Genomic DNA, 21952 nt, shown 5'->3' with positions numbered 1-21952 from the left:
TTTTCTTGCTTGGAAGTGTGATTTTGTCAAGACAGAGGAAATGAAAAATGTTACTTCATGGTTGCTTTTTGTCTCTGTCTCCCCCCCCCGCCCCCCCCCCCCCCCCCCCCGCCCCCCAGCTTTCCACATACACTGTTTATTTTCAATAGCAACATATTAATAGTGTTGTACAAGTCACTTGCAGGACCTTCCCTGGAACAGATGCTGGTTACCCATGCTCAAGGTGAATTTAAACTGGAATAATTTCAGAATAGGCTACTAGTGTAATACCAGGAATAGAGTCCACAAGATGAAAATAAAATTATTGATATCCTTATCATAGGAAAGATTATTCCTTGTATATAGATTAAATAGTAAAGAGAGACACAAAATAGCTCTGTTTTCTATTGCAGTAACTCAGTTCTGGTGTAGCCTTCCAAAATGATAGACCTATTAAAATGGTCTTTAAGATGGTATTTGTGATATGATAGCCTGCAAATGCGGATTTTAAAGCCCATCTAGTCGTGTCCCTAATGCTATGCCATTTTAGTAGGAAGAGAGGCAAGAACTGACATTCAGTATGTCCTGAATTTATTTATTGAATACCTGGTCTGGTAAAATAGACTTAGTATAAAGCTAATTTTAGCTGGAAAATCTAAGAGAGTCACAGGTTTTGCAAGAATATGAAAAAAAATACAGGAAAACCTTAGTTGTTAATTTCTAAAATTAGGACTCTTTTGCTCACTGAATGTTTAAGATCAAACTCTGGAACTATTGCCCAGTTAGAACTGGAATAGAATTGCAAGTTTTAATAGTGTTTTAGCATTTCAATATTTTAGCATTGGGAACCAGATTGCTTAGGATGGCATAGTTACTGCAGTGATAGTAACTGTGATTGTCATAACAAATTTGATGATAAGGTTGAAAATGGAACTGATCCTCCAGTCAGTTATACCACTTTTATGATGCTTCCAGTATTTCTAGTGAAGCCAAGGAGCCTGATCCAACCACAATATTTTTATGTTCAATTCATCAGTGTGCAAACATACTGTTCTCTCTTCAATGGCTAAGAGTGTATACCTGAGTCAGGGTGTAAAGCTAAAGCTGAGAGCACATTATTGCTGCTTTTTATTTTATGTTTGTATTCAATATAGCTTGATTACTTGAAAGGACTTGTAGCCAGCATATTGCAGTTCGAAACAATATCATGAAAAATACATGTCTTTAATGCAAGGGTTCAACCAACAGTTTGTCACAGGCAAAATCTGCAGAATCAACAAAGAGACTAAATAAGCAAGTCAAAACTTGAATTATCTAATATAGCATTGTATATTTTTAACAATCTCTATTCTAATTTCATGCACATAAACCAGCACTGTAAATTTTTTGGTCCTGACTTCATAATGCTTTGTTTCCAAGGCCAGCCGTAGCACGTTGTGATCCATCCTTTCTAACATCCATGACAAAACACACTATTATGCTATTGCTGCTTTTCCTAAGCTATTAGAGGCTGCATCACTTTTAAAAAATAAGGTTGACAAGAATATAATAGGAAAAATGTTCCTTTTACTCTTACTGATACACACTTTGTGTTTCTCAACTAGGAAAAACAAAATGACATCACATTACCATTATATATGCTGCTGTCTCCCAGGATGTCCTTCAGGTGTTATGGAACCTTACAATAACGAAAATACTTCCTGTGAAGGGTTGAAAAGCTAAAGATTTCTTTTTAAAGCTAGCAGTCTATTCTATAGAATAGATTTTCTCCTTTACAAGCCAGCTGGCAGTTCACTGGAAGAATACTTATTATAGATATATGCTGACAGCAAATTTTAGCTATAGATGGAACGTGATGCTGGCTAAGTGTTCCTTCCAAATGTGTTAATTTTAGTTTCACTTCCTTTATACTTACTTTTCTTAGTTGATTTATTTCTTTTCTTTTTTTTCTTTCGTGGGAACTTGAGATACTAATAGAGATGGGTCAAGTTCCAAATCAAATCCATGGGAAAGCTGAATGCTTCAATTATACATAGACTAATTTTTTTTATCTCATCATTCTTAATTATATCAATATAAAAATAACCACTACTAGAAAACACTTTTTAGAATTAAAATAGATTTGGCATAGTAATTGGTATTTACAATAAGACATTTATATGAATTTTACAGACATATTAAGATTTGTTTATCTTTAAATAAAGTATTTCCTATTTCTGAAGGACATAAAAGTCTTTTGGGTTTTTTATTTTATCATACTGCCAAAGGGAGAAAGGACAAAAACTAAAATCTGGCCACTCTAAAATTAAACCATCAGATTCTCAGCTAGTTCAAATTAATATAGCTTTATTAATGGCAAGGGTGTCTTTTTTTTTTTTTTTTTTGAAGAAAACTAACATAAGAGTGATAAAGCAATTGAGTTGAAGGGATATTTTAGGAATGTGGTTGCTTTCTTAACCCTGTTCAAAGTGCTGCCTGCCTGATACAATCTCGCTGTACAGTTTTATTTACATTTTAAGTCTAACTGCTTGTTTGACTCTTGAATGTATAAAGTGAATGTTGAAGTCGCATTCTTTTTAACAGGACTACTGACCCCACAGATAGTTTAGGATTATAAAAGAGAGACTGTCACCTATTACACCAAAATGCTGCCACTCAGTAGTACACAAATTTTGATCTAACACAGAATAATTGAGGTAAGTCAGTCTATTACATTTTTCTCATATGAAAATCCAGGCATGCTGCCTTTACATAAAATTATGGCTATCAAGTATTACCTTACTAAATCCCATAAAATATTTTTCCAACTGTTTCCCCGTACTAGACTTGAAACTTACTATAATTAGTTCATAATAGTTGTAAATTGCTGTATCTTGTACCACCTCTGTGAGAGACTGAAACGTCATATGACTCTCTCAAAGCTTGTTTGTGTCTGTGCAAACCTCCAAGAGAAGCTGCTGTGGCCTGTGAATTGGTCTGGGGGATGTCGACCAGGGAAGCGGGAGTGTATTGAAGGATGCACCCCCCCACTTCTTTGCAGTTGCATTGTCCAGACCCTTTAGACAAGCCTCCAAGGGGCAGACCTGTACTGAGCTGGCCCCATCCTGTAGCCATTTGTGGCTCTATTGTGTAGGCCAGACCCCATGCATGCATTGCTAATGAACTGACAAGAGGCAAACCTTCCTGCCCTGAAGCCAGATGCAACAAAACCTGTTGGACCAGAGGAAAATAAAACCTAAAGGCGAGCAGATATGCTAATCAGCGGATACGATGAACTTAAAATGGCAGCAGAAAATTTGCTCAGTGTGCATCCACCATCGAAGCCAGATCCGTGTGCACCCACCACCGAAGAACTGAAGACTGAGGACCAACAGGACGCTGCTGGATCCATGGTGGTGACTGTTCTTGCAGCCCTATCTCGCAGCCTTGTTTTATTTCTGTCTTTTCCTTCCATTCTGTCCTATCGCTACCCCTCTTCACTTTTTTAATAATAAAAACCTGGTTTGGGTATATGGCATTTGACCTTGTTTGTGTCTTAATCTCGCTCTTGGGATCATATCGAAACCTCCCCCGACATTGGATCAGGACAACCTCTCTTTTTAATGCCTGGGATTCTGATCAGTCACCCAAGAAAATATAAAAGCAGAAGTTAATAACATAACTGAACTTCTATTCTGCCTTTCATCCAAGATCCAGAATACTTTACAAACATTAAGTTTCACAACGCTCTTGTGAGATACCAAAGCATCGGTGCTGCCATCAAGAAATCAGTAGATAAAGACTGCATAAAGATTTGGTTCTGGCTTAAGGCATTGGTTAAAAATGCACTGAAGCATGCAAAATGAGCTATTTCTTTACCATATCATTCAATAGCAAAACATCAGACCTAAAGCACGTAAACAACCCAAACAAATGCCACCATTTTAATTGTGAAATTGACATTATCCACTTGATTCTTTGTTTGATGCAAATGTCAAATGAGCAAAGACAGTGACTCCTTAGCATATACTTCTTGTGACTGTGTCACATGCTACATTTATCTTTTGCAATTAGACTATCTTGGAGTATAATTGCAACCCCTGCTATAAAATGGATTTATTGTATGGAAAAAAAATTTTCCATGAACACCACCAAAACCAAACCAAAGCAAACCAAAAATAAAAAAAATAAATTATTTTCTCACCTCCAGAAACTGAATTCAGCTTTTCTGGAATGTGACTGAGTTTACTAAATTTGTTTGTAGCAGTCTATACCAGGGTACTCTAGTTATGCTCCTTCCATAGACAAAGGAGAAATATAGACACCTACTTTATGAAGTGATGAACTGTACCATAGATGCTTCTCTCCACTCCCTCCACAGAGGGTCGAGCGTGACAAGCACAGGTGTAGATGTCTACATTGTAGACTTCTATGCTTCATCAGGTTAATTCCAGCCCATGTCTTGTTTGCAAGCAAAACTACATTTAAATGGAGAAACATTTACTAGTTGTCCATTACAAATTAGTAATGATATAGTAATACAGTTATAGTAATACAATGCAACTATATTAGTAATATGATACCATTTTCCCTTCTAGAGTTCTGTGATACTTCATCTACCTCTTATTCTACTTCTCAATTTATGTCCACTTTTGTTGTTACTTCAGTTTTTGGAATGCTTCTTTAGACTCTTGTTTCATGCCTTGTGCCTCCCATGGTAGCATCCAATTGAAATAAATGCTGCAAAGCTTCAGGATTAAAGCAGAATTCAAGTTATCCTTTCTACATTTGAGAGTCATGCCTTATGCAACTTTCAGAACTGTACAGTATGGAAATGTTACAGAATTATACCAGAAAAGGAATTGTCAGGCATGGATATTTTTCCAGAAGTGATGCACAATTACTCATTTCCAACATCAGTAGTTACAAGAAGTGACTGAAATACAGCTGTTCATAGTGTGTTTACTGTCACAAGTGATGTTGGAACTCTGAGGCAAGCAAAAAGGAAAATACACAACAGTGAGATTCATCACATTAACTTCAAGACACCTGCAATGTGGATAGCTACGTTTGAGCCAGTTTTGTAGACTCCCTTTATAATCAATGAAAAAACTCAGAAGTTATGATTCATTTTCTTCAAAGGGAGAGACGTGTCTATTACTCTTCATTGACTTTAACAGGAGTCCAGCCAAATAGCTCAGATAAAGACGTCTACCCCACAAATGTGTGAAGTGAAATACATCCCTCCCACTGATATTGTTTGGGTATTTTATAGATAATTACATTGCCTCAGCAGCTATTCCACACCTTCATAATACACAGCAATATCTATACTGCCATTATGGTATCAGCAGAGTTCCACTATATCTTATCAGTTGAAAAAATTATAGGATAATGTAGTAAAGAATATGAGGCTCTGTATACAATCTCGATAGTTTAAACATCCTGTTTCTGAAATTCTTTTATAGAATGAGTGCTGTGTCTTAAAGTACTCTTAAACAGCTCCTACTTTTCTATCTGCAGGGCTGGCTTTCTAAGGTTTTGCATGTCTAAAATGAATTCAAACACACTTATATGTTTATAAACTCCTTGTGCAAGGATTTAAGCATATGCAGGCATATTGAAAATGAGTACAAATCCCACCATGCTGTTTCATTGTGCAAATATAGTTTCTTTGTATTCTATAGCCCAAATCATTTCCTTATTTCAAGTATACTTTTATTATTCCAATAATATCGTACTTATCTTTGAAAAAATTGAAACTCCATTCCACAAATCTTACAATGCACAATGTTAACATTCTGTATAGAAGCTATTTTATTTGAACCATACTTTGCTATTCTTTCTCCACAGACACTATTTCCAACAATATTAAGTAGCTGATACATTACCTTGGGATTGTAGGTGGTCTCCTTTTTAAATACTAGCCTTTACCTCTATTCCTGAAAAACTAACCATCATCCTCTTACACCTATTCTTTTTACAGAAATAGCTGTCTGCAAAGTACTTAATTTCTTTTCATCTCCTCAAACTTCCATATTCAAATTTTGCACAAAACTTTAATATTGGGGTTTTTTTTGCACTGCATATTCTTATTCTGGATGTCTAGCTATTTTGGATACTGTCTCAAAGTTGCTGATCACCACAACCTGTCATTTAACTAGGTCCTCTGCCACCACCGTCCTTCATAACAGTTACTGTCATCAGTCTTACTCCAAGTTCAATCAGTAAATGTTAGACAGCAATTCACAAACTGTTTTCACCTCCACTGTTAGTCTAACAGAGTATAATCTAACCCCATATCATGTACAAACTCCTGCAGTATTTTAAATTTTAACCTACAACGTCAGTCTCTTTTTCTATACATAGCATCTGTTCTATAAAAGCTGTTATGCATCAAAGGTTGACAATAAAAAAATACCAAAACGTCTACCTTGTCGTTCCTACTTGTAAAGTAAAAAAAAAAAATAAAATCATCAGTTAACATGAAATTGAAGTAATTTAAAACTCCTTGAAAAACTTTTAGTAGAGTGAATAGGGTTTGTCAAATTTTAAATGTTGCTGTAGACACAATGACACAAAATGTGCAATAATGTGTTTGTTTTTCAGATACTGTAGGTCTGAGGAGATTTTTTTGTATACTTCAATTATAAAAACATTTAAAACATACAAACTTGTGCAATTTTTATTTTAATGAAGATGAGAAGTTCATTAACGAAGATAAATATTTCATTAGATGTTAAATAAAACAAAGAGATTTTTTGGCTTCTCTCAGCACAAAATTCCTTTGAAAGATTAATTAATACATGCAAATTATGCAAATTAGACCCATGCAAATATTTTATGAAGACAATTAAGGGAACCATTAATTACTGCTTTTTTTGCTTCAGTGAGATTCATTCATTTAATTTTAATTTCACTTTAACTGTTTTGATGTATAATCTTGCAGCTAAGAACTTTATCTTTCCTAGTGGGTCACTTAAACTTATAAATTTCATCAAGTGAGCAGCAACAGAAATCTGTAAAGATATTCTCTGGGCTATGTTTAGTATCAAGAGAAATTTTTGACACAATGCACTCCTAGAAACTGCAAAACTGGAAGGGAATGTGAGCTCATTCTTGGACAAGGTTCAACTACTGGAAAAGCAATTAATTTGCTTTGGCTGTGCTAATATAGGGGAATTAGAAAGTGTGACACAAGACAAATAGAAATAATTAGTTCTCCAAAATGATGTTCTCATTAATATGGTTTGAACAGTAGAAATAAAAAACATTATTGTGGCATGTCTGCATTCTGTCCCTAGCCACAGGAGGTAGAAAAAAGCAAGATACAGCATTTTTTCACCTTTGTAGTTTGTATAGTGGTGGCATTTATTTTTATTTTTTATTGTAGGTTTTAAGAAAAGCAAATTGTGGACCTGATCCTGTTATCTAAAACCTACTGCACTTGCATAAAGTATGAAGGATCCCTAGGTTGCTAGACTGTTTTCCTCCTGTGAAAATATGAAGCTATAAATATAACTGACTAGGCTTTTCAGAACAATACATTCAAGTTCCTAAACTGAAACTTTGATTTCAATATCATTCATTTAAATCATATTTTATGATATGCAGTACACAAGGTATGTTTATTCTGTAGTTTAAGCTACTACAGCAAAAGACTGCTCTATCAAAGACTTTATTATACGTTCTCAAAATCTGATAATATAAAAGAAGTTTTCTTTTTCGATAATGTGAATATGCATGCATGCATTTGACAAAGTACACAGAGGTAGATTTTCAGTTGCTCTCATTAACACTTATACCAGTACAGACCAGGTTTTCTACACACAGTGAAAATCACTACCTGGTACTTGTCACAAAGCAGGCTGCTAGAAGGTTATTAAGAATATTTTGCTCACTTACTCTCTAAATTTCTTAATTTCTTAGCTGGTTGTAGAATTAAAGGTAATGTAACATTATGTGGCCCTCTGAAAATATTATTTTTTTTCCCCTTGCAGGTGTTATGCCTTCCAGCTGTTTACCAAGTTCCAACTGAAGGCACCTCCCTTTGAAAGTTTTGCTGTGTACATACCTTTTATCTGGACTCAGATATTAAAGTGCAATGATTTGATTTAATTTATATCTTCTTTCAGTTAGGTGTCAAATCTACAGCATCTGACAGAAATTGAGATTTTCTCTTTAAATACAACAAGGAGAGAGAAAATAGGGCCATGCCTAGCTTGACGTTTTTTGATAGATGATTACTACCATTAAGAAAATTCTCAAGTGCAATTACCACAGAGGTTTAGTAAAAATATCCAAGAAAATTTCTAGAACTCACACTGTAATAATTCTGTATAAACAGAATCCTGTCTTCAGGGACATTGTTGATAAGAGAAAATGTAATGAAGGACTTTAACTTGAAGTTAAAACCTATGAAACTTTCCTATTCTTTGAAAAGTCATTTATTCTTGAACAACATTGATATAATACTTCTATCTAGCTAATTTGGTAAGAATGTGTCAGTTAAACATATGGATGAATGACCATAATACTCGCAAAATGCTGGGAAGTACCTTATTCCTTGACCATCAATTCTGTTGCTAGTCAGATTTTTTTGCAAACTTTTATTAAATGTGGCTGTCTTTAATGATTACTTTCTAGTCAAATCTTAGAACTAGCAGCTCATACCCTACCTCCTAGACTTTTCTAGACTAGCCTTTGATAAAAGGTTTTTGGTATTCAAATATTGTTCTCCCTTTGTTAGGATCTTCTTACTCTCCATTCACATGGCTAATTTCTTTCTCAATTTGATCTTTTTGGCTCCTTCCTCAACTTTCTGTTTTAGTTTCTCAGGGCTGTGATCTTCCTCCCATTGTTTCCCTCTCCATGCTTCATAGCCAATTAGTCTAATCCACAAACAGAAATTCAGCTACCATATCCATGTTGACGACTGACATAGCCCTTTATACTCCAGGTCTATTGCCTCCTGTCTGATCTAAAACCTCAGCCTGCTTTTCTGATTCTCTCTGTGAATGTTTAGCTGCTCTGACAATCTCAGGTTGGGAAAACAGAGCAATTAATTGTTCACCCCTTCAGATTCCTCCTTGTATTCCCCACTACTACTGCTCTTAGTCACTATGAACCACTCTTCTCATCTTGTCTGTCAGTGGAATTTAAAATTGAGGTAACCCATTTCCTTGTTACTTCTGACTCTTCATTACAACATAGTGTCTAAATTTATTCTCATAAAAAGTCTCTGCCCCTCATTTTCCTATCCCTCTCTCTAGCTGTAAATTCATACGCTGTTTCTCCTCATATCTTACCCTATTAAAGCTTACTTCTGTCTGAGTTGTATAAACAAACTCACATGGCAAAAATATTTTCCTAGTTTGCTGCTTTGAATTGTCACTCCTTCTTAATTCATTCACCGTCTCTTCCCTTTTAACAACTGGAAACACAGTACTTGAAGTTTTGCCTTACCCTTCACCTTGTGTGCTACTCCTATCAAAATGCTTCAAATTGGAGTGATGCTTCCAGATAAGCATCCTCATAGTTTTTTCACCTAGTGTTCTCCACAGTTAAGAAGACCCTCATGTTACATTCACAAGACTAACTCACTACAGTCCTTCAGGCTTGAAAACTGGATTTGTAGGTGAATCTGACAGCAAAACGAGAAATCAGGAATGGTACCCGAATCAGGGATGTGATCAAGAATACAGGGTCATGAACACATATTACTTCCCACATAAATTGAAGAAGTCATTTACCAGCACAGTCGCTAACATCTTATAGTCATCATCTCATCTCAAAAAATATTTGTGTAAAGCTTTAAGGGAAATGACATTACTTGGCTATATTCCTTTACTAATCTTTGTTTACCTTGGCCATGAATGGGGAGAGTCATTTCAAGAATATGGTATGGGATATAGGTAGGTATGATCATATAAAAAGGTTTAATGAGCACTATTGCACCATTGCTGCTCTAAAATGGGCTTACGTCATAGAAGCTATGCATTGAATACTCTTCCATGTAAATGACTGGCAATTCCTTTGCTTCTCGCTGTTGCCATAGAACACTTGGGGACAGATTTGCATTTGATGACTTAGATTTAATTAAATGTTACATCTTTGTGTTTTTGACCAAAACATTGAAAGGAAAGCATGTAGTAATGAGTGCATGCTTGGTCTTCAGCTCCTGAAGTACAGAAAACTGATACTGGTTTATCTTCACTTCTGTAAGTAGAAAAGTATAGCAGGTATTGAGCCTGTCTGTATACCAGGAAGCTGAAGAAAGAAATTCAATGGAGCTTTGGGGTTAGGAAGCTGGCAGAACCTACATAAATTAAATAATCCATTCCCCATTACTTTACTCTAGCTTCAAACCTTTTAGATGTCATTATGCAAGGTATTTTAACCAAACTGGTTATGTTTATGTAGAGGTAACAGAATCTAGAGTTTATGCCATGCCTTTTTTACAAAAGCTGAACAAATAATGTCAACTTGATATGTGAGGGGTAATCATATCAAATCGAATAATAATCAAATAATGCTAGGCGACATACGTTGTTGTATTTTCAAAGCTGTGTCTAACAAAGAAAAGACTTCAAGAGACTTACACCAGGTGCACTTTGTCATTACCCTGATATTCACGGAGGTTAGCCATCAGTCTGAGCAAGTCAAGAGCAAGCACGGATGATGTGTTACATGTACCCTGTTAGCATGAAGTTCTGGGACATAAATCCTACCACCAATATTCAAGTGGATAAATTTCATCTAGTTTTCCATATGTCTATACAATGAGAGAGCATGAAGAAACATATAAAAAGGAGGGCAAAAACTTGAAGGGCAGAATGAAAATTTTAGCTCTTCCAAGATTTAGGTTTAGTCTCTGATCTACCACAGATTCCTGACAAATCCATGATCAAGCTCCTTAGTCCCTCTATGCTATAAAGATAATTGCTTTGTTCTGCATCACAGGAGTATTTCCTGATGTGAAGATTAAATCCATTAAAGACTGCAAAGTTGTTCAGATATTGCAATGATAACATTACTTCTATCTTTCCAGTTACTCCTGATTTAGCTCAAAACCATTTATCTGAGACACACCACAAGGCTGCAAACTGGAATCAGTAAAGTAAACAAATAAATATCTGTTTACTAAAACTTACATTCATGCAGAAACATTATAATAGATGAACTATCCTCTGAAAATAAATAACAACAATTTAAGAGACTATTTTTGGACTAGCTAACTTTGGTAGATTTACGAAATTAGTGTTTTCTCATGAATAATCTGTTCTTAAACAGTTTATCAGAACTATTATGCACAGACATGCTTTCCTTCACCTCAATGCCTTGATTCTGTTTCCTGTTTCGATATATATATTTACACTAGCAATTGAAAAGAATTATACACTCTTATTAAATTAATTCTGTTGAATATCTGCTAAAGACCAACTTTACTTCTTTAGCTATTTCTTCATATGATTACTCTTGCAAATTTCACAGTGAAATTGATTTTTTTTAAACTGAAAAAAAAAAGAAGCAGTTATGAAAAGATTATAACATTGAATATAGAGATAGAAGGCAAAGATGTTTCAAAGAACAGAAAGTACAAGAATACTCTAAGGCGTTTTAACAAAGTTCTGGGCTGGCATATCCGGGTCCAGGTCTCTACTTGGCCAAAGGGCTGCTATCTGAGTTACATATGGTAAAAAGTGTCAGATCTTTTTGAAAGTCAGTGAGCTTGGGCTTTTTTATAAAAAAACGCAAACACAGTTCTCTACACAGTGTAGAGGCAAACACTGATAAACACCTTACACTCAGCAGATCTAGCTCCCCAACCAACATAAAGAGGCACAAGATTATTGTTCAGTTGTGAATGAATTAGAAATCCACTTTGTTTGTATCTGTTTCATGATAGGCTATAGAAACACCGTTTCACTGAAATGATGATGTCGTTGTTTTAATCAATTTTTCATCCTGGTTTAAAAAATAAAGTCTTTTAGTTCTTTCTCTAGAAGGGAGAAAGTTATTTGCTTTTCAGCTGATGAGACTATGCTAGAAATGTGTGTTTTACCAGCCTGTTCAGGTTTCAGTTACCTTCTGAATGAGAAGATGAAGGGAACAGGGTACTTATGGGAAACATAAATAGGTCGGATGGTGGCTTGAAGTGCTCATCTTTCCCAGGTAGCAAGACAACTGGGGGTGACCTCAGAAGTTTGTTAGGCAAGAATTCATCCATCCTATCCTCTTCCCTCTTTGAATAATATGAACATGGAGGAGGGAGGGAGGAAGAGATGAATGAAAATGAAACAAGTAAAAACAATTCTATATAAAGTCTTAATAGCCTCTTTGGTGCAGAATGTGTTTTATTTAATATTCTTCTTGTCCTGAATTTTCTCACTTGACTCTGTTCATGCTTAGTCATTAATTTTACACAGTTGCTTAAAAAGTGTACTAAAGTACCATGTTGGAAGAAAGCCTCTGATTGATTAATCATTTATCTCAGTAGAAAAGCCATGAACATATTTGCTTTCCAGCAGCTTTGTATATATACAGCTATAAAATGAGATGTAAATTGCAATAGATAGCAATTTCAAAGATAATGGGAAAAAGTTTATATAAGAATATAAGTGTTGAATGAGAGGGTATATAAGAATACTCTGCAACATACGTATAACTGTTTTTAACTCTATGCCCTTCCTTTGCTTTTTGGCTGATAGATAACAGGATTATGTACCTTAAAGTTTAAAGATGTAGCTAACAATGACCTATGAATGCTATGAAACAATCATCTATTTATAGGTTACTGTCTGCAATCAATACCACCTTCTGTTTAAGTTAATCAATGTTGCCTTCAATTGATTAGCTTGGGTTGAAAACCTGCCAAAGTGCTGGACTCCTGGACAGGGGGATAGGGAACATACTTCTTACTGTTTGGTTTCCAGGCATTGCAAGATAATTTCAGTATTTATTCATGGTCAAGGAAATATGAAGCAAAATAAATTTTTATTGTATGTTTCCTCATTGAGTATTCAGATTTCAATGGTGAAAGACACACAAACTATGTCATAAGTGTCTAATGTACAATCTCTGTTTAAAATCGGAACTATACTGGATTGACTGTCAAGCTAAAAAATCAGTAAAACAAATGTCTTTAAAACTTGTGAGCTGGTAAAACTAGTAAGGCTTATTCTTCTTAGGGCAAATAAAATAAAATATTTAAATTAGAGTACAGGGACAGAACCCAGCTCTTTCTAAAATGTATAAAAATTAGAGAACCTATTTTCAGAGATACACCTTCTGCAACAGTAATGAAATTCAAGGTGGTGCACACAGATTAATGTTGTTATTTATTATTATGCATATAATTTCATTGAAGTGCATAGCACTATACAGATGAATAATAAGTGCATGACCCTGACATTAATACAAGGCGTTACACACTGCAGTCAAAAAGCAGCTGAAGTTTAAGGCACTAATCGGAAGGAAAATGAAGCATTAGAAGTATGTGTTACTGCAAATAGGAACAATGTTTACCCAGCAAATATTTTAGGAAGACTGAACAAAAATAAAATAGAATCGGGTGGACTAACCAAAAAGAGTTAGTAAAGCAGCTCCACTAAATGTCACTGAGGGTTAGACACTAAACTTCTAACAGTTTCCCCCCTTTAACACCACTGCTAGGTCTGAGTCTGAAAAAATTTTTTTTTAGCGTAAGAAAGACAAAAGAGAAGAGCAATGAATAAAACACATGACCCTTCAGCTGCTAAAATTGAACAGTGCATGTGCACATGTTTTCACCAATGCATCAATTTGTTTGACTCTGGCAAACTCTGGCCTGGATCAATAACAAGACAGCAGACATCACGCCCTAGTGGGTCACTACAACAGTTTTGCTCCATTCTCTTGTCTTTTTCACACTCTTCTGGTAGCTCAGATCACTACTCTTACCTCGAGGTGCCAGAATAACCCCGAGGGCAGCAGTCACATTACAGAGACAATCCTGGTTTATGTCTGCAGTTAACTAAGGGTGTAGAGAGTCAAACCCATTGTCTTACTGAACTTCAGAAACCTTAAGAATGGAAAACTTAAGGAAGAATGCTGATAATCAGACAGGTAAAAGGAGAAATGCAAAATTTATCTGTTAGATTGCTGAGTCACACTCTCACAAGACATGGTATTTCACAAACATAGACAGACCTTCTTAATGTTTGTTGACTCCTAAACTGAAAAAAGACTTATTGACAACTTAAATGGAAATTATTATGTTCTTTTTTAGAAAAAAAATCTGGCCTAATGGAATAACAGGCTAAGCGTCCTAAAAATCAGAGAAACGTTCATCTCCAAAAAAACCCAGACCACTGTTTTGTTGTTGCTGCTTCACAGAACCATTTTATAATTCTATGGGTCTAGAATAGTCAGCTGTTTGTTTCCATAAACAGCCTAGCTAAGTAGCAGATGTTTCCTTGGGCAGTTATTCAATATATCTAGAAAAAAAAATCCCTTTGCCTTCCAGGCTTCTGACAGCTTTGTTTCCAGCTCCTGACTTCTTTTCCCTGCTGAAATGTTCAACCTTTATAGCAGGCCTACACAACAGGTGGGCCGTGGGTCTATTGTAGCTTGAAAAACCATTTGTTTGGTCCATCAGCTGCTGAGAAGCATCATGTACTGTTTGATTTGCCCAGCTGCCAAGAGGCAGCAACAAGATGTCCAGCAGAAAATGCGTATCTCCTAGCTTGTCACTGATCCCTCAGAATGCATGTATCTCCTAGTCAGCCACCTGGTCAACCAGCAGACACATATCTCCAGATCATACACACACATTGTTTTGCAGGTCAAAGAAGTGGCATAATAAGAAAGATCTGGGTTATTCAGAAGTAATCTTTGGCAGGGGGGAAGGTTGAAACAGAGGTGGAAGGAAAATGGGAAAGCAACAATACAAGGGAAGAAGAAACAGTGTTGAAAAGGGTCAGCAGAGAAGAAGAAACGTGACATGGAAAAGTGAAAATGTATTTTCATCCTGAAAATGACCTAATAAATCCATTTGAGAATCCTGACTCTATACTAAACCCAAGCACCTTTCTGCTAGAAGTCTCATGCAATAATGAGTAACAACAAATCCATAGTACTTATTAAGTGGAAATAAAAATGGAATAACTGATAAGCAAGTGTCAACTGAATAAAAATGCAGAATTTACAAATTTATATATATATATATAAAATTAACGTTTCTAAGATGTCTTAATGATAAAAAAGGCAAGAAAAACTTGGTAAAATGTATAAAGAATAAGGTGCTTTGCTTTTCTTGACTTTAATCAGTTAATACTGTAGAGAATATAGGACCATCGGTTTACATGGCATTATACAGATGGATGACCTCATCTTTGAGGAGCTATGGGAGCAAATGGAATTGCTTTTGATTAAGAAGCAGGGGGACACAGAGAGGAACAGACAGAAATGCAAAGATATGAGATAGAAACCCTGGGAGAAAGATGCAATTATTGAAGGGATACTAAAGAAGGATAACAGATAAAAGAGATGGACTTTATGCTGGTCATCACAGTCAATATCATGGGCAAAATAAATGAAGGAAAGACTAAAGAAAAGACATTTTAGTTAAACGTTCTACAAAGAAAACTGATGTCCCCAGAAAAGAAATAGATGTCCTGTCATTTGAGGATATTGAAAACTATTTTTAAAAAAAATCGCTAGTTAATTTCAGAGAAGTCCTGCACTGGAAAATGTGTCTTATCTATGATTAGCAGCCAACAATAACCTTCTATAAGTCTGTAAACATTAAGTCATATAAAGCTTATGATTTAGAGAAATTAGGACAAGAAGTCTGAAACAGTTGGAATTGTAAATAAAGACAGAAAATGTGACTAGGGGGAGTGACTGAGACTGGTTAAACACAGAAACACAGAAACCAGGGTACTGGAAGACACTGTGAAAGGGAGCTAGTAAGAAATGGTTGGCTGACAGTAACTGAGACTGAAGCTGGGGACCAAGTGATTTGGACTCACTAGACAAGAACAGGACCCAGTGGTTGAGAATAGAAAGAAAGATAGGGGACAGAACACAGATAGGGCAAGAAAGTCAGGTAAAGTAATCTGAAGTCTCTTAGAAGGAGAAATCTTGACAAGTAACTGGATGTGCAGAATATGGGTAGAGTATTATGAGTCAGTATCTGGAGACTTCTGGATCTTGATTAAGAAGGATATTAGGTGTAAGAAGTTAAAATTAGAGGCTGGAATTATGACTGGATATAAATAGAAACTTGTTGTGAAAGGTGAGACAAAAAAGAGGCAAGAAAGAGATTATAAAATTTGAAAATGGTTATTAGGACTGATACAAAGGCCAGAAGTGAGGAAGAAACAGGGATAAGAAAGCTGATGGGGACACTGTTAAAAGTGATACAGACTTCATGAAAAATGAAAGGAAGATTCTATGCCCAAGAGCATGAAATGTATCCCAAGATTGTCTTTATTTATCTCAACAAATACCTGTAAAACCCCCATGGCAAAAAGGTCATTCCTTAGACCACACTGCTCATAATAAGGTATTACAGTTTATCAGTTACTTTGCTAGCTTTATCACTGTGAATCTAAAGGTTCAAGTCCATAAGGCTGTCAGATGTCATCTCACAGTGAAACTTCTGACTTTGTAGTTTACTTGTTAAAAAGAAAAGCTTAGGAAATGGTTACCTAGGACATTATTCAAATGGTGAAGCAAATCACTTAACTGTTAGGAAATGCCAAAATTAAGATTTAATATATGAACGAAATTGAGATAATCATTCACACCTCTTCTGTAAAGCATGATGTCTAACGATGAAAGTATTATATATAAACCGAGTATTTTATAAAGCATGAGAACACACATTGAGCACTGAAGATAAAGAAAATATTGGATATATATCCATTTATTCAGCTACATCCTTGTCCTCTGCACTGAATGAGACAGGGTACTGTGGAAAATACAGTGTCTAATCATATAATTAAAGATTATATCATGATGCATACACAAAGACGGTTGAACAAAGGTGTGGAAGACAACCTTAATTCTACCATTTCCTAATTTTGGAATGCTTGACTTTAGAGCCTTGATAATGCCCTTTTCCAATAAAGTTTCTGATCTCGTAAGAAATATCATCACACGCTTCTACCTGCTTTTGTCCAAGATATATACATCAGAAATGGAACCGTGAGGACAAGCTTCACAGAACCACCAAAAGTTTCTTTTCATTGTGGAAGTCCTTTAGATATCTGTCTTTCAAACACCAATATAGAAGAAAGAATCAAGGACTATCATTTTCTGAGATTATTACACTGATTTTGCTAGTTGAAAAATAGATTAAACAACTTTCAAACCAACGCAGAAAACAATTTAGTTTAGGTTTTCAGGAAAATGACTGAAGCTCTATCAGAGCAATTTTTATTAATGTGGAGGACAGCTGCAGGGCAGCTTTCCCCTAGTACTCAGGCAGCAAAATGCACACACTAGTTTCTTGGTACGGGCAAAATTAAATCATAATTTCTTTCTCACTCTTCTTTAGTAGCCTTCAAAGGCCTTACAAGTTACTTCATACGGGACTATGCAGTCAGTGTGCTGAGTTGCAGTTGCTTTCTTTCTGTATTCCTGCATCTGCTCAACATCTCCATTTCCTGCCTTGTCCTTTCTGGGAGGGAAAAAGACAGATGGCCCTGGAAGCTTTTATGTGCATGATAGCTGAGTGGCTCTTTTTCTTACATCAGGAAAGCGTAGTCTGAAGCCACTTAGCATTACACTTAACTATGTTGTTAATATGAGCCTAAAGAAGAGGTGGAGAACTAGAAAAAGGCAAGAAGAAAGAGTGGGAAAAGGGCTTAGAAAGCATAAGTTCATTTTGCTAAGGGACAGGGACAGTAAAATAGCAGACTTATTTGGAGAAAGGCTGATAATGTGCTAGAAAAAAAAAAATTTGCAGCAGACTAAGAAATTGAGGTATGAAATTGATTGATGTACAAAAGGAACAAAATTTGCACTGGAAGAGAATACATAGTTAAGGAAAAGTTGACTGCAAGAGTGGAATAGGACAGGAAATGTTTGAGGACAGGCAAAGTGCAAAGGGTGTCCTGGAACACAGACAGATATTTGGGGGGAAAAAAAAAAAAAAAAAGATAGGCCTGAGAACTCATGGCAACTGAACAGGGTGAGAAGACTGTTAGCAGAAAATGATGGAGCTGGTTTCAGAAGAAGCTAGAATGATGGCATGTAGAAGTTGGAAATTAATTGGAAGAAAGTAGAAAAGGTACAGACTGAGGTGATTGCTAGAATGTAAGAAAGAAATGGAGAAGACGAACAAAATAGCAGCCTGAGAGAGAGAAAATTTGGTTAAACTTCCTTATTCTTATTGGGGCAGCTTTGGGAGAAAAGGACAAAACCATTTGGGAGTCACTTGGGAAAAGGAAGATATGGCAGGGACACCATATGAAAAGAATGGGCAACGAGGAAGACAGTGCAGAAGTAAAATATTTTTAGAGGAATTTAAATAATGTGTAAAGGCAGTGGTGTTTAAACAGAATGAAGATGACTGTACAGGACTTGGGAGGGAAACTACTGAGAGACAGACAATTGGGAATGCGGGATTTATAGAGGAAAAGAAAAATTGATAATATAGGCAGACAAGTACATGGTAAGTAACCAAATGGGGAAGAAAAAGTCAATGGAAATAAGAAAGTAAGAGAGGCAGTAAATGTCATTGTTCTAGCGCTTAGTAAGAGGTCTGGTAACAAAACAGTATATAAAAGTCAAACATTATCTTTGTATGGTACCTTTTTGTGTGGGATGAGGGGGTCTTGGGAAACCGGATTGGGAGCTAGGCATAGGCATCTAGTGAACCTACAATATGTATGGAGAAGAGGATAATGGGCTTTATTATTATTTTAAACAGAAGCAAGAAAGAAAACATTTAAAACCAGTGTCTACACCAGTTCCTAATAACTCAGTATCTGTTTGTATCTGTTAAAAAATGAGACCCATAATTGGGTTATTTATTATGATTATTTGTTAGCATTTTATGTATATTCCAGCAAACTCTTATCTACCCAGTATTTAAAAAAACCCAAATCCATCCCTAAAATAACCTGTATTCCTTCTTTCTATAGTCTCATATTCAAATTTCTTTTTACTGTATCTCACATTTTACAACAGACTTTACATGAACTAAAAGTGAATCTGAATGAATGCTACATGATGAAAAATAGAACAGAACATAACCCCCTTATTGACAAATGCAATTATCTTTTACACGTTCCTTACTCACAAAAGTGATAGTTAAAAGTATCAACATTAAATATAACTTCAAGTTGACACAGATCCTTTTATTTATAATAAATGGTAGATTAAAACTTTATTTTTAATTATTATTTCCTTGCGTAATATTTTCTTAAATGTGGAAATTACACTTGGTATTTCAATTATTTCACTTCCCCACAAAATGCTGCAGCTTTCCTACTTTTGTTTGCTTAGTTATAGAACTGCATAGCATGCTTAATACAGTAAGTTGAAAAAAATTAAATTATTGTGGATAAAGACACTATTACCCCAGACATGCTTTGATAGCAAGATACACTTTTGAGAGGAATAAGAAAGGCATAAATATTTCCCTAGTAAGTATTTTTTCCCAGAACCTGAAACATGAAAGAGATAGTATTATATTCTTTATTATGGAATATGTTGTATATTCTATACAATAATTCTATAGCACATACTAGAGTATACAAAGTATCATTTGTAGATAAGATGTAAGGACATAATTGAAATTTTGCAAAATTGGAAAGACATGGTCTTTGTTGCCCCAATGAAAATTTTAGAAAGTGTTGGGAAAGTCTCGGTTTCACCCATTAGAAAGCTTTTGTAGTGTTTTGCAGCTAAATTCTCCAAAGACCCCATCTGTACTGAGCATGCTTTATCCCGGTGTTGCAAGAATGAAGCAGTTTTTTCCCTGCAACCCTTTCTCCTCATTCCTACAAATAATTGCTGCACTAAATATTGAGATAAGAACAGAGAAATTGTCTTTGCTTTTCTCTCAGTGCTGCTCTCCCCGATATCCAGATGCAGAAGAAGAAACAGAATGTGTACTGAAAGCAGTAGGGAACGTGAACTTGATGGGGAGGTGAGGGGAAGCAGAGAATACAGACAGAGATGTGGTACCAAACAGGAAAGGCTGGTAATGGGGAATGACAATGCAGCATGGACTTTCAAAATGGCTGGACAAGAGAAGCAGCCAACTGGAAGGGTCAGACAGAGACAGGGGGCTGGGGGTCACTGAGGAGAGAAAGCACTTGTAATTAAAGCAATAATCAGGGTGGCATGAAACTGAGTTCAGAATAGAATGCTGGAAGAAGGTGAAGTTAGCAAAAGAGATACACAATGTAATGTAGAGCCAGGAGAGAGTGAGTTTAGCCATTGACAAAAGGTGGAACTGGAGTGAGGAGAAAGAAACTAGGAGGAACTGGAACACAGAGATACAGGAGTAACAGGGATACATGCTAAGGACGACACAGAAAAGGGAGGTTATGGTGAAAGGGAATCCTCCTTCCAATACTGGAAGTGAACACAAAGAGTCCTGACACTTAGCATTACTCGTCTGCCATTAACTATTTCTGAAACCTGTCAGCCTACAATAGCTGATCCACAATGACAATGACCCACATAACTCCTACAGTTACATTTGTGCTGTATGGTTACATATTTTGGTAGAACTAAAAGTTCTGAACTGTTGTATGACAATTAAGCTGAATATATTAAATGATAAGAAATTGCAACTCTATTTCTTGCTTCTTTTTTACTTTTCCATAGAAAAACCTATTTTAATTATATGTTAAGACTGCAAAGTAGAGACAGGAAATGTCAGAATTAAGGTTGCCTTCGCAATGTGATCCAATAACATGATCAAAACATATTATGGACCAGTCTTTAATTAAATAATCATCTGTGGGTTGTTTTTTTTTTTCCTTGCACCACCTTGAACAGATGAATCAAGGAAAGGTCAACATTACTGAGAATCTTGCTTGTAAGTCCTTGATTTCATTTGTTGCAGAAATGGAAATATATGAAATGAGCATAAACAGGCAGAGGATAGCTGGAAAAGAATGGATAATCATGGTTAAAAAGCTGAAGTGCTGTTCCTATGTAGTTTGGGATAAGTCCTTTAGAATACATACTTCCAAAATACTCAGTAATTATGTGTTGCTCATTTTATAAATATCCAGCTTGGTATCTCAGCCCATAAATGAAACTGAATTCAACAGGAACAGTGATTTTAAATACACTGAATACATTTGCCAAAAAATGCAAAGTATCCTGAAAAAATAGGTCTTAGCTACTTAAAAGTTAAGCAATTTGTCATCTCAGTCTTTCTGTGACTCTATTTCCCCGCTTTCAAATGGGAATACTCCAAACTTCACTTCCTTGCGGGAATGCTCTGAAGATGAAGTAATTAATATTTGCAAAGAGCTCAGGCAGTGCAGTGACTAGTGTAACAGAATGGCCTCCCAGGAAATTAGAAGTCTGTCTTTGCACCAAACAAAATAACAAAATGACTGGATTACAACAAAATGACATAAAGACTGGATTCTTACTAAATGAATTACAGCAAATGGTGCTTTGAATAAGGCATATATTTTATGGGAAGGAAATTAGGATTCTCATATAACAAACCTCATAACATGTACCCATTTCCCAGGCAACATTTAATCTGGCATACTCCAACTTGTGAGTTATTGACTTTGCAGACATAACTTGCTTTAAATCTAAATGTTTGTGTTTATATACCTGTGTTCATCCTACATAAGAACTTATTGTCTCTTTTGAATTTGTTTATTAGCTCAATACATTAAAAGCTTGTTGACTTTTTATTCTGTTGTTATAGCCTCCTTGCAGCACACCAGGAACAACTCTTTAGGAATTAGAAAAAGTGATTAAATAACACACAGATGATGTCAAATAATACTATTAAGAT

General features: G+C 35.6%; 1 protein-coding gene across 9 annotated transcripts in view; it reads right to left on the bottom strand.

The window, feature by feature from the left end:
• DACH1 (dachshund family transcription factor 1) overlaps positions 1–21952 on the bottom strand; it is a 364557-nt gene that overhangs the window by 13862 nt on the left and 328743 nt on the right. For 4 of the 9 annotated variants that reach the window (XM_074859524.1, XM_074859525.1, XM_074859531.1 and 1 more), the window contains one exon: positions 1609–1657. The exons of 1 other annotated variant lie outside the window; for it this stretch is intronic. In XM_074859524.1, the coding sequence (XP_074715625.1) occupies positions 1611–1657 (47 nt within the window). In that variant the 3' untranslated portion in view covers positions 1609–1610. Of the gene's footprint in view, positions 1–1608; positions 1658–10119; positions 10177–12094; positions 12203–18761; positions 18829–21952 lie in introns of those variants that run through there. 4 more of the 9 variants (XM_074859527.1, XM_074859533.1, XM_074859528.1 and 1 more) reach the window with 3 other exon arrangements.

The sequence above is a fragment of the Strix uralensis genome, chromosome 2, assembly GCF_047716275.1.
Source record: "Strix uralensis isolate ZFMK-TIS-50842 chromosome 2, bStrUra1, whole genome shotgun sequence".
Taxonomy (NCBI): Eukaryota; Metazoa; Chordata; class Aves; order Strigiformes; family Strigidae; genus Strix; species Strix uralensis.
The sequence above is the reverse complement of the archived record's forward strand: the minus strand, read 5'-3'. Positions and strand labels throughout refer to the sequence as shown.